The sequence below is a fragment of the Phaenicophaeus curvirostris genome, chromosome 9 (assembly GCF_032191515.1).
Source record: "Phaenicophaeus curvirostris isolate KB17595 chromosome 9, BPBGC_Pcur_1.0, whole genome shotgun sequence".
Classification (NCBI taxonomy): Eukaryota; Metazoa; Chordata; class Aves; order Cuculiformes; family Cuculidae; genus Phaenicophaeus; species Phaenicophaeus curvirostris.
In genome coordinates, this window is record NC_091400.1 from 26,152,316 (window position 1) to 26,166,773 (window position 14,458).

Sequence of the window (14,458 nt, forward strand, 5' to 3'; positions counted from 1 at the left end):
ATCACCCATAGCTTAGCAGCTCTGTAATCTGACTCCCTATTTCCATCCTCCTCCCTACATCACCAGGCTACCTCAACATCTCCCTCCAGCAACCACAGCCAGTACATTTCTTTACCAAAGCCATCTATCAACTCTTTGCTTTTCCATTTCATTACTCCTCTCCAATACATCTAGAAATAAATGACAACCATTTTCCTCTAACTGCATCTTGTTCCCTTAGTGCCTTCCCAAATGTACTCTCTTCTTTTTCAGGGATGTGTGCAACTACCATGCTGTCCATGCCTGATCTACTTACTTGCAGCAATTAGTGTCCACAAATAGAGGCTGGAGCCTCACTTAGCTAGGCACCGCATCCTTGTACGGGAGACTCTCCTTGTGCCAAAGAGGTCCCAATCTAAGCTGACAAGGGACAAAAAATGGTGGAAGCCAAGATGGAATGATCTTTTTTTTTTTTTTCCCGGGGAGCAAAGTGCAGATTAATGAAGTCAGCTGCTGGATCATTTTATCCAGTAAAGCAAAAATACATAATTTCCAGGTTTTTTTTTTAACTTTTACTTCCTCTTTTGGATGAGTGATTCAAAAGACAGCTTGTCAGAGATGGGTCGGTGCCCAGCAGTTAGAACGTCTTTCCCTCAAAGGCCTCCAGGTTGAAAGCTGTGTCCAAGAACCTTCTGAGCGACACTAGATGCATGTTCTTGTTGCCTGTGGCAGCTGCAGCAGCAGGCTCTCGGCCAACGTACCTTTGTGACGAAAAGAATTGGGCAGACAAATGAGGTGAGAAGAGAGACTTTTTTGACACTCACAAGCATGAGAACATGTTGCTAAATGCATTCAAGTCAGCTTGGCAGATTTGGACATCTAATCATCAATCTTTCTTAAATAAAAATCAATCATCAGTTATACAGTCTGGTCATCTTCCCTCTCTGTTCCCTCTCCTCTCAATACTAAGCTGTGTCTTTTCCCCTATCCCTCCCAGGGCAGCCAGCTACACCACCTCATAATTAGATAACTTGCATTTGGCAATGAAGACACTCATTCCTCCACCAGCTGCATGGGAAGATCTGAGAGTCAATCGTCAAAAATAAATGCAAAGTACAGGGAATGAACTCTTAAAACAACTGTTTCCTCCCAAAACCTAATATTTGGCATGACTTTCTTAAAAGAGACAGAAACTTAGATGACAAGAGAGAAAAATCTAAGAGAGCCAAGTGTTGTGCTAAGTGCCAATAAATACAGAGCTAGCTGCCACTGGTATTCTTTTAGAACTACAAGGGGGAGCAAGATATGTGTGATGTATCTGATAAACAGTCATCTACACTTTTCCCGCCTTCACCCAGGAACCCAAATTCTGAGGTTTGATTTGTGAAGAACCTGACTGCCTCATGAATGACACCCTCAAATCAAAAACAAATTTAAAAGCCAAAAAAATCCCAAACAAACAAACAAAAAAGCAAACTTAAAAGCAAACAGATAGCTCAGGAGACAGAGGAATTGTTGGAAGTATCATACCATATAGGTCGAGTGTGGTTCACGATAGTGCGGAAACGAGGTTTGACATAATCGTAATATCCACTGTTTTTGTGTTCCTCCTGACACCAAACTAGATCAGCACCTGGATACTTCTCAAGTTCTTCTTTCAGCAGGTCAAAGGGGAACGGTGAGATCTGGAAAGAGAGGGCAACATTTTCTCTTACATGGTGTTGTTAGCCACCATGGTGGGAAAGCCTTTATCCTGTTGAGCATTACAACCAACCATTATAATCAACCATTTAGCACTTAATATAATTGCTATATGTTCTTTAAAGTGAGTCATACTTCTTTAATTGATTTAACACTGTCACAAATGAACACACACGTATTTTCTGTTTGCACCAGAACGAACTGAAGTAGGTCACGGTCCAGATCTCCTGCATTCCTACATCTTTTGTAGTGAGGTAGCTGTGACAATACAAGTCCTTTATTAATGAATGATGATATAGCAGCAAAGTGTGCTATTCACACCAAGTGTATACAAATTTAAGATGCCATCCTATTGTAATCTTCACTTTGTTACGTTGTTCTGGAAAAGTCATCAAGCTGTCTGGATCTCATTGTGCAATATACTATTGATGTGTTCCTTCTCCACAAGGCGATGAAGGATTAGATATGGCCTTGTAAGATGCAAAGTGCTATAAAAATGCTGTAACCATCCTTCCTGGCAAGTGATGCCTACTTAAAAGCACAGCAACCCCCTGCTGAAGGACCCTGTCTTCTAGGGTTCAGGGAGCTCACCTGTTCAAGTCTCGTTATAGCTACTTGTTTCTCCAGGTCTTGATTCTTTCTCTCTTTCACAAGATCATAGTACACTTTTCCCGTGCAGAAAATCACTCTCTTGACCTCATGTGGTGCCTGAGCTGCCAGCCCATTCTCAGGAATCACGCGTTGGAAAGTGGTACCTAGTTAGAACACAGATTAGAGAAGCGCTTCCTGGGGAACAGACATTGCAATAAAGCAGCCCAAGAAAGAGCCCTTCACTGCGCAAACAGCAGGTTGCAATGGTCACAGGGTTCTGCTGCCTCTCTATTTTGACTTTCAGACCAGTAATTCTGCTGAAGTGAAGCAGTTTAGTTTCAAGAAGTTAAGAGATTATCAATAATCCACTCTTTCACACTTAATTAACAATAATATAATGTGTTAATATAATTAATGTTAATATTAACAATGGATGCTTTTTTAGCTTTGTGTTGTGCATTACACCTTTAATTTTAAACTAACTGGAGAGATCACCTTTGCTTACATTTTTTTTCAGAGAATCACCTGCAATATTGTTTCTTCTTTCCAAGATGACCTCAACCATGTAACATCAATACAGGTCTAGAAAATTTTAGAATACTTTTACATAAAAAAGCGTAGTGCATATTCATAATGCAACTAAACCTGGCAACTGCAGAAATATTTACACAAGCACATACATTGCTGCCATATATTTATGTGATTTAAACCTCTGTTTGAGACCTAAAACAGCATTAGTCAAAGGGAGAACTAGAACAGCACGAGCCACATGTACGATTCGATTTCAGATACCTATCCTCACTGCTAGGTATTTTTTCCCCTGTGATCTCATTTCCCAGGAGAGCAGTTTGCTTGGGATACATGGAACTGGAACAGGGACTTGATGGTCTAAAAGATCCTTTTCTTTGCCCTCTTATATGATTGATTAGAACTACTCCTGCGTTAACTAACTGCAAGGCAGCAGGCAGCAGCATGACCTCCGAGTCTGAATCACCTCACTCACTCACCAGGAGAATAAGCTCCTGTTTGAATCATTTATCTTAGGGGGAGAAAAGCAGCAGCAAAAACATATGAAAGAGGAACTGATTTATGTCAGAATTATCCTGTCTCACTGAACAGCAGAATTAATCATTAAAAAAAACACTGAATCTGCGCTTCATTGGGTCAGTTGGAGTCAGTATTCCACTCCTTCTCGGCCCTCCATTAAAAATCAGAGGAAAAAGAGTTAGCTGAGAGACAGCAATACTTTATTACTTGTTGTCCTCTTCAGCAGGAAGATGAAAGTATGTCAGAATTCAATGTGAATTAGGAGTCTGGCTACTATTGAGGGTTAGCACAGGCAGAGGGGACTCCCAAGACAAAGTGAAAAATCACAAGCCCTGTGGAATTTCTAATCTGACTCATTCTACAAAGCTGTTAAACAGTAATCAAAACCAGCGAATATCTTTGCATAAGAAGCAAACTTTACTCGCCTACAAAAAGGAGATGCAATGCAATATTTAAGCATGTTTATACACTGTAACCTGCTTTTTAAAAAGCGGAGCAGTTACTCTTTTCTGACAGCAACCAGGATACCTGCTAGAACTAGAGACAGACCTCCGCACCTACGGATCCTCACACTCAGAACAGTTGCTTTAATCACTACATTTCACTGTATTTCCTCATGCCACTCTCACACGTTCTAACTAACTCATGGCAAGAAAAACACTCCAGTTTTTAGGATTACCTCTGCAGAGCTATGCCAATAGCAGCTAGACTACAGCTCTGACCTCACCGGTCTCACGTTCGATCACTGCTGTGATGTGGCAGCCCCAGAACTGAGTATTGTAAGAGGAAATGGGATCCTCACTCTTCCAAATAGCCTATGGAGGGGAACATCCCTGCAGAAAGGGGAATACACTTGCTGCCTTTCAGATTAGCAGCTGGTTACAAGATAAACCCGTTAAAATTAAGAATCCATACTTGACAGCAGACTTTCCAGCAAAAATCCATGCTGGATCTCACTACAACAGCTTCACAGAAATCACACCAAAAGAAAAGGTAAACTCTCCAGAGCAGATTCTCTTCCTTACAGCTACCTGGTATAGCTAATTATTTGTCTGTAATACTTTAAGGTGACCTACCAGACACCATTTCATCAAAACTGGATTTAGCTTCTGGATGCCTCAGCAGTGACTTGGGTGTCAAAATAATCAGCTGTAAGACAGGAATTTTTCCAACAGTCAGGAGCTGCTTTATCTACATTAATACATGCAGCATTTGTAATGCTGTTCATATAAAAACCACAAAGTGAATATGTGATAGAACAAATTAATATGAATAGCAAACACAGTAAATTATTTTTTCCTGTTTCAAAAGCCTAGGGAGTCTCAAAATTATTCAAAAATATTTGGGTAGTGCACTCCCTTAAAAGGTTCTCAAAAAACATTGCTTATGCTTCTCTTTGAGAACAAAATCAAACCCCCGGCTATGAACCAGTAAAACATCCAACAGTTGCATCTTAGTTATTTGAAGTTCCGACAATTAGACATGCAGATTATAGTTATGCAACCTGTTAGAGACACAGTGTCTTGACAAGCTCATCCAAAGCTCTGCCCAGCCAGAAGGAAGTACAGCAAAAAATCAAGTTTTAGAATCGTAGTAAGTCAGAGCTGAGTTTCATTCCATCAAGTCAACTTCAACCTCTGTTCAGTTAAGGTTTTTCACCAATGATTCTTGTTCTTTTGTATGCCATATGCAAATAAAGACCCCTCTTTCTGTGAGCGTTAATATCCCTAGGATAATCAAGTCTATTACAGTAAGTTTACCGGTTTTCTGAATGGCAGCAAGATCTGTCTTCTGAGGACATGAAAGTAATTGGCTGGAGTTGAACAATTCACCACAATCCAGTTGCATTCATACAGCTGGGAAACTTCAAACTGCTCAGTGAACTCCTGAGAGAGAGACATTAGGCATTAGAAACATGTCTAAAAGAGTAAAAGGCTTGAAAGCCATCCCTTTATTTCTGACTCTCAGCAACTCCCTTCCTCAGAAAACTTACTTAGCAGATCTCTGCTGAGACACTATTATCAGCTAGGGAAGCATCCCTACAAATCATTCTCTTCCATTTCTACTTCTTCATAAAAATGTATGCAACTAAGGGCAAGAAGCTTCCATTAACTGGAGCGAGCTGGGAAGTCCAGGGAGAAAGGGTGAAGAGGACTAGAAGTCCATTAGGTGAAGACACAAAATAGAATCTCTTTGAAAGAATCTCAAAACTATAATTCATTTTTTCAGTGTATAGTTAACTCTGCCCCACTTTCTGGTAGGAGTCCTGTCCTATTAGATTATTTTAATACATAACAGTCATGGTTTATATTTATGTATTTTACAAGTATAGGGTTTTAATACATATCTATGCACATATCTTTATTAGCCAAGCACATACATAGGTATAGGTACAATAACCTCATTATAGATTGGTCAGCATCTAACACAATTTTCTGGTCTGTGGTTTGAGCTCCTGCTTTCTATGATAAAATCTACACCTTGCTTATCACATGCAATTGACAGTGCTTAAACACACTCAAACAGGTCTTTATTCTGATAGTACACTGTCACTTTTAGATGAAGAGGTACACGGTTTTGAAACTGTCGTTGCCCCAAGGATAACAAACTCAGGGCTAAAACTGAAACATCTATTTTATTTGGCCTTTTTCTTAATTGGTGGGCTTTTCAATTAATGTATAGTAGTGTTTCTTAGGAAATCTGCAGTAGAAAAGTGGATGTCCAGTATCCTGTACAGCTATGTGCTTTATCTGTAAAAATGAATGACCAACATACGAAGGTCCTAGCTGAATCAAATTTAGAAGTCGCTTGTTTTCATGCTCCCAGCAGCACAATACAGCTCCACTGCAAAAAGCCAGCAGTAGCCTCACTTGGCCTCCTTTAGAAATCAGCTAGAGACCACCTATTTGCAGTGCGCACAGAGATATAAACAAGCAGAATCACTGGCCCTGAGGAACAGCCATAAAAAGATCACACAGCTAGAGATTAATTGTGTATGACCTCAGCTTTGGAATGAAGCAGCACATACTGCATACTTCCATTATTTTAACTGGGATCAAGCTAATGTTACAGCAGCTCTCAAAGCTAATCTTAACCTACTGTACCTAGCTAAAAGGATACTTCTTACAAAAAGAATCTCTGAGATGTTAAGTGTAAAAAAGGACATGGCCTTTGACATCTACTTACTGGATAAGCATCAGAATCATCATTGCTCATCTGCAGAAACCTCTCAGGCCTGGCTGACGAATGCTCTGGACCCTGGTAAAGGTATCATTTAAAAAAACATTTAAAAGCCAAACCAGGAGATAGACATCAGTTTAGGTCACTCACTGAGTTAAGTATCTCCTGTCACCCTGACAGCTCTGCACAAGGCTGCACACCTGCAGACAGCAGCCATGAAAGAGGACACACCACAGGACTGGAATCCCTTGTCTTCTGTAAACTGTTTTCATAGGAGAACATTAGGTTTTACACAGATTTTCAGTACTTTTACCAGCTGCACATAATTTCTAGCCTCTGTATAATCGCACAATGAAGACCAGTTAAAGGGCAGTAGATCCATGTGGACACAAAGCAGGACCTTGCTCAGGCAAAACCAAGCAGGAGGAATACTGGGATAAGAAACCCACATGCCTCTGTGTACTGCAGCGACTCACTCTTCTTTGGTCCAAGCTGCATCCACATGCTAAACAGAAGCAAACACAGTTCATTGCCTGCTATCTTTGCACCACAAGCAGGCTCTGGACCTCTCTCCTACCATCATTTGCTCTTCAATACAGGACAAAAAAGCCTAGACAAATACTTCAGCTACAATGGATCGAAATATATCTGCCAAACTAGGCTGTGATTAATTTCTGCCTCCTCAGGAGATATTTCACATTCTGTCAAAGCACTGAACACTCACAGCCACTGTCTCACCAGCAGTACCCAAGGTGTGCACAAACATTGTTAGATGTTTTAGTGTATAAACACTGATAGATCCATTTTACACCAGCAAAACACACATGCTGTTACAGACAATACCAGGAGTAAGGAGTGTAACAGAATCTATTGTCTTCCCTCTCATGTTCTTCTTTATAAAAGATGAGCAAAAGTTGTGAGGAGTACGAGAATGCAGTGTGCTTTTTTATTTATTGCTAATGCTGGGAGCCTGTTTGTTCAAGTGACAGTTGCTGTTAGGAAGGACTTTCATTTTGAAGACAGTTGCAAGGTATTTTAAAACCTGAAGACATAAACCATTACACCTCAAATCTCTCCATGGCTCCTAAGCTAACAACACTCATAAAGAGCTTTATTCTTTCTATGGCCATCTCTCATCATAACGTCCCCTGTTGAAAACTTAACATAAGACCTCCAAAATCACTCATTATTTTGACAGCTATGAATCTAACTTGGTTCAATACATCATCCTCCCTGCTTTCAAATGCAGGATTCACTCTACTCCGTGGACTAAGAAATTCAAAGGAAAAACCACCCCACTGGCAAGAAAGTAGTAACACAAACAGCCAAGAACCGTGCCTTGCATAATTACCCTTTTGAAGTCTGTTTTCACTTTTGAGGTGCCAAATAATCTGGTCATAAACATGTAAGGGCTTGAGAAGAAGAAGCAAAGCTGTGCAAAGCTACAGTGCACAGCAACAGTCCCATATCACAATACTTGTGCTGTAAACATCTATTTGCTATAAGCCAAATCCTACACCAAGTCCTACCTAAGTACAAACAGTGTCCTCCACAAGCACGCTGAATTTGGCGTGCTGTAGACAGAGATGTTACTGGCAAACAGCCACAGGGGAGACACAAAAGGCTTTCCCTAACACACACACAGATACGCTGCCCCAGCAACAACCTCAATCCAAGCCTCAAAGTTCAGACCCATCTTTGATTTCCCTGCTGACCTGACCAGCAACTGCTGCATGGGATGGGGCAGCGTTTCTCTCTACTGCGACCACCCATACAGTGAGACCTACACTGAATCCATTATCTACCTTCAGATGAGTCCCCAAGGAGCCATTAGGCAGCAGAGTCTTTCAATCACACCCAACTTGCCTGTGAATGCATGACCTAGAGGTGAAGGGATCCATATCCCATTACGAATCCTTACCCAAATCATTCTGTCTGCAACACTGTAGTTATAGAGAGAATAACACCCCTGTAATGGAAAGCTCCCCTGGGAAGACAAGAGATTTCAACAGCCTGGTAGAATTCTTAAATATTCCAAAAACACCTGACACTAGTAGAAAAATAAGTATGTTTCAGGAGATCTGGTCAAATCTTAGCTGTCAAGTGGATAAGAGAAAAGATTAACTGTATTGTAAGCAGCAGAACCAGCTCCTTCAGCTGAATGCTGCCCTGCAGAGAACCACACCTCTTGCTGTGGGCACATTCAGGCTGTCCCTCAGAATTCATTTGAAAAATTCAGTTTATCAAAACTCTTGTGAACAGCATCAGATCCTTTATTCTTTATGCACAAATGGGTAACGAAAGCTATTCATAAGGTATGAATGCACCCCAGTATATCAGGACAGGATTATAATGGAATGGAAATATATGAAATTAATTGTGATAATGGAAAGGATGCAGTTTGAAGTGAAAGGCTCTAGAGCATTTATACAGATGGAGATTGCCACTGTGGCACATACTACACTTTTCTTAATAGAAAACTAGAAACATACATGCATCAACTCAAGAATGTTATTGCATTTGAAAAGGAGAGAATTAACCCAGCCTAGCATGATATTCATGAAAACTTTAAAAATAATTTAAAAGATTTGAAGAACATTTCTACTGCTGATATGAACTTCATATAACATTAAATGCAGAGCCTGCCTCTGCCCTTTCATCTAAGGGACTGTCTAGTTCCTCATATTAGCCACCAAAGAAAAGAGAGTCAACAACTAGTGGAAACATTTTCCTTTCCTGAAAGAGGGAAATTTCTTATTATATCAAAGTTACCGAATGTCAACGATTTTTTAAGAAGTTTTAAAGATGTTTCACAGAATCACAGGACCATTACAGAATGGCAGAGGTTGGAAGGGCCTCTAGATGTCATACCATCCATCCCCCCTGCTAAAGCAGGTTAACCTCCAGCAGGCTCCATAGAAACATGTCCCAGCGTGTTTTGAATATCTCTAGAGAAGAAGACTCCACACTCTCCCCACGCAGCCTGTTCCAGTCCTTCATCACCATCACAGTAAAGAGTATTTTCCCCAGGTTAAGGTGGAACCTCCTGTGCTCCAGTCTGTGCCCATTGCCCTGCGTCCAGTCACTGGGCACCATTGAGAAGAGTTTGGCCCCACCCTCTTAGAGGCACTGATAAGATCTCCTCTCAGTCTTCTCTTCTCCAGGCTAAACAGACTGAGTTCACTCAGCCTCTCCTCATAAGAGAAATGCTCCAGTCCCCTCATCATCTGTGTGGCCTCCACTGGACTCTCTCCAGTAGTTGTTGTTCTTAAGCTGGGGAGCCCAGAACTGGACGCAGGACTCCAGATGAGGCCTCACTAGGGCAGAGTAGAGGGGGAGGAGAACCCTCCTTACTCTGCTGACCACACTCTTCTTGATGCATTCCAGGATACCCTTTGCATTCTTGGTCATGACAGCACATTGCTGGCTCATGGTCAGCTTGCTGTCCACCAGGACACCCAGGTCTGCCTTCACAGAGCTGCTTTCCAGCAGGTCAACCCTTAACTTGTCCTGGTGCAGGGGGTTGTTCCTCCTGAGGTGCGGAACTCTGCACTTGTCTTTGTTGAACTTCATTAGGTTCCTCCCCGCCCAACTCTCCAACCTGTCCGGATCTCACTGAAAAGGCAGCACAGCCTTCTGGTGGATTAGCCACTCCTCCCAGTTTTGGGTCATCAGGAAACTTGCCAAGAGTACACTCTGCCCCCTGACTGAGGTCACCGATGAAGATGCTGAACAAGACTGGGCCCAGTCCTGACCCCTGGTGAACATCACTAGCTACAGGTTTCCAACTTGACTCTGCACTGCTGATCACAGCCCTAGCACAACCCTTTTTCATATAATTTCACTGCAAGTAACTTCAGTGCAGAGTTTACACATACGTGCCTCATGCAAAATAAAACCAAGCACGTACTGCTTGATACTAATGGTTTCTTTGTACGCAAAGAATCTGGCTTTCTAGGAGAAGAAGGCAGTGTCTTAGGGAAAGATACGGAAAAAGAGAGAACACAAAGCAAAGAGCTCAGAATATTTCTCAGTTTTCTTTGGTTCTCACCAATGAATCTATCCATAGTCTTTTCTGAAGCACTGAAGCAGTCCAACATGCTGAACAGTGCCTTCCCCCAGACACTTTGTATCACCACCAGATCCCCATGACACCTTTGGCTTTTACATCTGCAGAGGAAAATGCAGTAGCCAGCATTTCCCTCCCGCTTGTGCCAGCCAGCGGCTCTCACCATTCCTTCCATTCCATGTGGCAGGAGCAGGACGATCCCGTTGTGACGAACCCACTTGGCCTGGCCAGAGCTGATGAACTGATCTATTATACACTGTGCTGTGTTGTGAAAGTCGCCAAACTGGGCCTCCCAGCACACCAGGGCATTGGGACTTGCCATAGCGAAGCCAAGTTCAAAACCTGAGAACCAAACAAGTAGGAGAATTAGAAAAGAAACAGACTTGCTGAGAACTCTGTTCCTTTCTTATTAAAAACAAATTAAAACACAACCAAAATGACAGCATGTAGTGGATTTTTGTAGCACTGTTATATATCATGCAGTTTTCACTAGTACCACTTCCATCAGTATCCTACTGATTATTAGTAAATAACGTTTTTCCAGTAGTGACTCCAACACTTCAAACACTTCCTCAAGCATCTAAATGTCCTAGGAGCTTTAAAATTAAGAATTAAAACCCCATCCTCAGCTCAGGCTTCCATGAGACACCTTCCTAACACCTCACTGAGGGAGGTACCATATTTTCCTGTAAAATTCCGCTTACAGACCAATACTAGTTCACAAAGATACTTATTAATTTTATTACTTGCACAGCCCTGCACAACACTATCTTTTTCTCCCCCTCTCCTATATACAGGTACTGAACAAAATTACTAGCAACATCAATGTTCAGTCTGTAGGCAGGAGATGGAAGAGAACAACATTTGAAAAGTACAGCATATGAGTTACTTCAGTGTTATCAGTGCAAGACAATTGATCTAGCAATGAAGGAAAATTTGAGGATCAAGACAAACCTATTCAAACCTTCCCTGTCCTTTTTCGGGTTTGTTCACTTAGCAGAGAGGTACTCAGACCTCTAAGCTAACACTGACCTAAGATTGAGGTCTCTGTGTGCTGGGTGCCACAAACATACACAGCTAGTTCCTTCTCTGAAAGCTTTACTGTCAAACTGGGTGGGAAAAAAAAAAAGCAGAAACAAAAGAGGAAAATAGAACAGTGAAGGACAAGCATTTCCAACATATAAGGTTCATAGAATCATGGAATGGTTTGGGTTGGAAGGGACCTTAAAGTCCATCCAGTTCCAACCTTCGTGCTACAGGCAGGGACACCTTGCACTGGATCAGGCTGCCCAAGGCCCCATTCAGCCTGGCCTTGAACATCTCCAGGGAGGGGATATCCACAACTTCCCTGGACAACCTGTGCCAGTGTCTCACCACCCACACAGGAAAACATTTCTTCTGAAGATCTCCTCTAAATCTCCCCTCCTTCAGCTTAAAACCACTTCCCCTTGTCCTGTCCCTGCACTCCCTGAGACCCTCCCCAGCCTTCTTGTAGCCCCCTTTAGGTACTGGAAGGCTGCTATAAGGTATCCCTGGAGCCTTCTCTTCTCTAGGCTGAACAAGCCCAACTCTCTCAACCTCTCCTTGTATGAGAGGTGCTCTAGCCCTCTTATCATCTTTGAGGACTAATGAACTAATTGAGAACTAACAAACATGCAGCTACATCAAGTTTAAACTACCTTACCCAAAACCCTCAACAAAACTAATGAGGTTAGTCTCGTATCAAAGAAGATCCTCTGTTACATGAAGTATGAGAACATCCTTCCAACACTTCACAGGAAGTTTTGACAGCTTATCTGTGCATGAAACTGAAATTGCTTTAGCTTAACTCGATGACTACAGTGAAACTGGGAATACAAGATTTATTTCTTTTGCTTCAGGAACAGGCTCTTCAGACAATGTCCGTATACAAACTTTCCTGGAAGGTTAGTAGAGAGACAACTGCAGAACAAACTAACTGCAAAAAGTAGAAAAAGCAACAAGAGGTTCAAGTGAAACTGTTTTATTCACAGAGAAAATAGGTTTACATATTGTTACCATGGTGTGTCTTCATAGTCTACTAATTCCAACTCAGCTTTTTGTTTACTGTGTCCATGGCAAAAAATCTTTGAGTCACTTGGCTTCTGGACTGCCGAACTCTGGTCAGTCAATCCATGACTCCAGCAGATACTCCTGTTCACACCAGCTAGTAAGTCAGAGGTCAGAAGGAGACTGATAAGTCAGAGGGCCTTTCATCCGTGAGTCACCATGATGGGCACTATCAAAGAGGATGGCTTGTGCTGACCCTACCCTTGGCCTGGCTGCCTGAATGGCCTTTCTTTCAGAACATATTTTAAATCTCTGTCCTCCCTATTTGTGTGATTCCATTGTTTTTTAACACAATACAAACAATGGAAAAATTTACAGAACTCCTTCAATGTGTGTTCCCAAAGGTATCTGAAAAATAGATTTCCCTAGATAGGCTCAAATCCCATTCTAATTTTACACAAGCATTAAGAGACCATTTCTACTGATTGGATGACATGGTTGAGAAAATATGCAATATGTTCCAGACTTATTTGTGCATATGCTGATCTCTGTAAGGATGGGGTAATTGAGCTTTTAGAGAATGAACTGGAGTCCTGATCGCTTGGAGTTATCAATAATCACACAGGGATTTTCAAAGAGTACAGAGCTTGATGGGTATTTAAAACTCGGTCACAGGACACACATAATTCTGTTCCATATATTAAAACCACTCCTAAAATTCATATGGAAAAAGAGTGTAATTTCTCATTTCCTATTTTGTTGTCCACTTTGTGCTAATTATCTCCACGAGGTGACAATGTCCCAGATGAAGCCGCATTGAAAGAGACTCAATGATCTCAAAGGTCTTTACCAGCCTAAACCATTTTCTGCGATTCTAACACAGACACCTTTTGTAGGCTTTCTATTTCTAACAGTCACAGAAATATTTGAGAGAATATATCCAAATGTGATCTCTACATTCTGCTGAGACTAATATTTCACTTCCCACACGAGGATGGGCTGAGCTAGTTGGGCTTGTTCAGCCTGGAGAAGAGAAGGTTCTAGGGAGACCTTATAGCAGCCTTCCAGTACTTAATGGGAGCCTACAGAAAAGCCGAGGAGGGGGTCTTTATCAGGATGTGCAGTGATACAATGAGGGGGAACAGTTTTCAGATGAAAGATTAGATATTAGGAAGGAATTTTTGACTGTGAGGGTGGTGAGGCCACTGGTACAAGCTGCCCAGGGAAGTTGTGGATGCCCCACCCCTGGAGGTGTCAAGTTCAAACTGGATGAGGCTTTGAGCAACCTCATCTAGTGGAAGGTGTCCCCTTTCATGGCTGCGGAGTTGCAACTGGATTATCTTTAAGGTCCCTTCCAACTCAAACCATTTTATGATTCTATGAATCTCTGGAATGTGTGTCAGTGGTAAACCCATCTTTGATAGACCAGAACTCATTTTCCACGAGGCAAATGACAATGAGAGTCCTTAACACTGAAGTCATTCCACCAGCAATTCTAGCAATTGCTAGGTAATCTGTCAAGAATTACTACTCCTATGTGTATGTGCAGTAAGTCATTTAAAGAGCAAGATCTGAACTGCTAAATTAAATAAAAAAATATTGGTGGAAAGATGTCTACACAGATGCAAGATGAACAACACCTGAGAGTGTAAGGTGCTTCTCCTTAAACGGATTTGTTGGGGCACCAGATAAGTCCAGGTCAGAGAAGGTAACCTGATCTAGAAAGACTGTACAGTTCCAGAGATGAGACATGAATGGCAGGCAACCAGGTTCCTACCCAGGCCCCTCATGAAGGCTGAATCTCGGACCAGAGTAAAGGGTTAAAAAATCTGCAGCAGAGGTCTTGCAAACCTTTATTGTTTG

At 41.8% G+C, this 14,458-nt stretch overlaps 1 protein-coding gene across 1 annotated transcript in view; it reads right to left on the bottom strand.

Annotated features, from left to right (window-relative positions):
- Positions 1 to 320: 320 nt before the first annotated feature.
- The window catches only part of OGDHL (oxoglutarate dehydrogenase L), a 47,427-nt gene continuing 33,289 nt past the window's right edge, over positions 321 to 14,458 (bottom strand). Inside the window, exons 17-23 of the mRNA XM_069864066.1 lie at positions 10,731 to 10,909; positions 6,505 to 6,576; positions 5,079 to 5,204; positions 4,395 to 4,467; positions 2,272 to 2,435; positions 1,510 to 1,664; positions 321 to 740 (exon numbers count right to left, since the gene is read on the bottom strand). Of these exons, the coding sequence (XP_069720167.1) occupies positions 617 to 740; positions 1,510 to 1,664; positions 2,272 to 2,435; positions 4,395 to 4,467; positions 5,079 to 5,204; positions 6,505 to 6,576; positions 10,731 to 10,909 (893 nt within the window). The 3' untranslated portion in view covers positions 321 to 616. The remainder of the gene's footprint in view (positions 741 to 1,509; positions 1,665 to 2,271; positions 2,436 to 4,394; positions 4,468 to 5,078; positions 5,205 to 6,504; positions 6,577 to 10,730; positions 10,910 to 14,458) is intronic.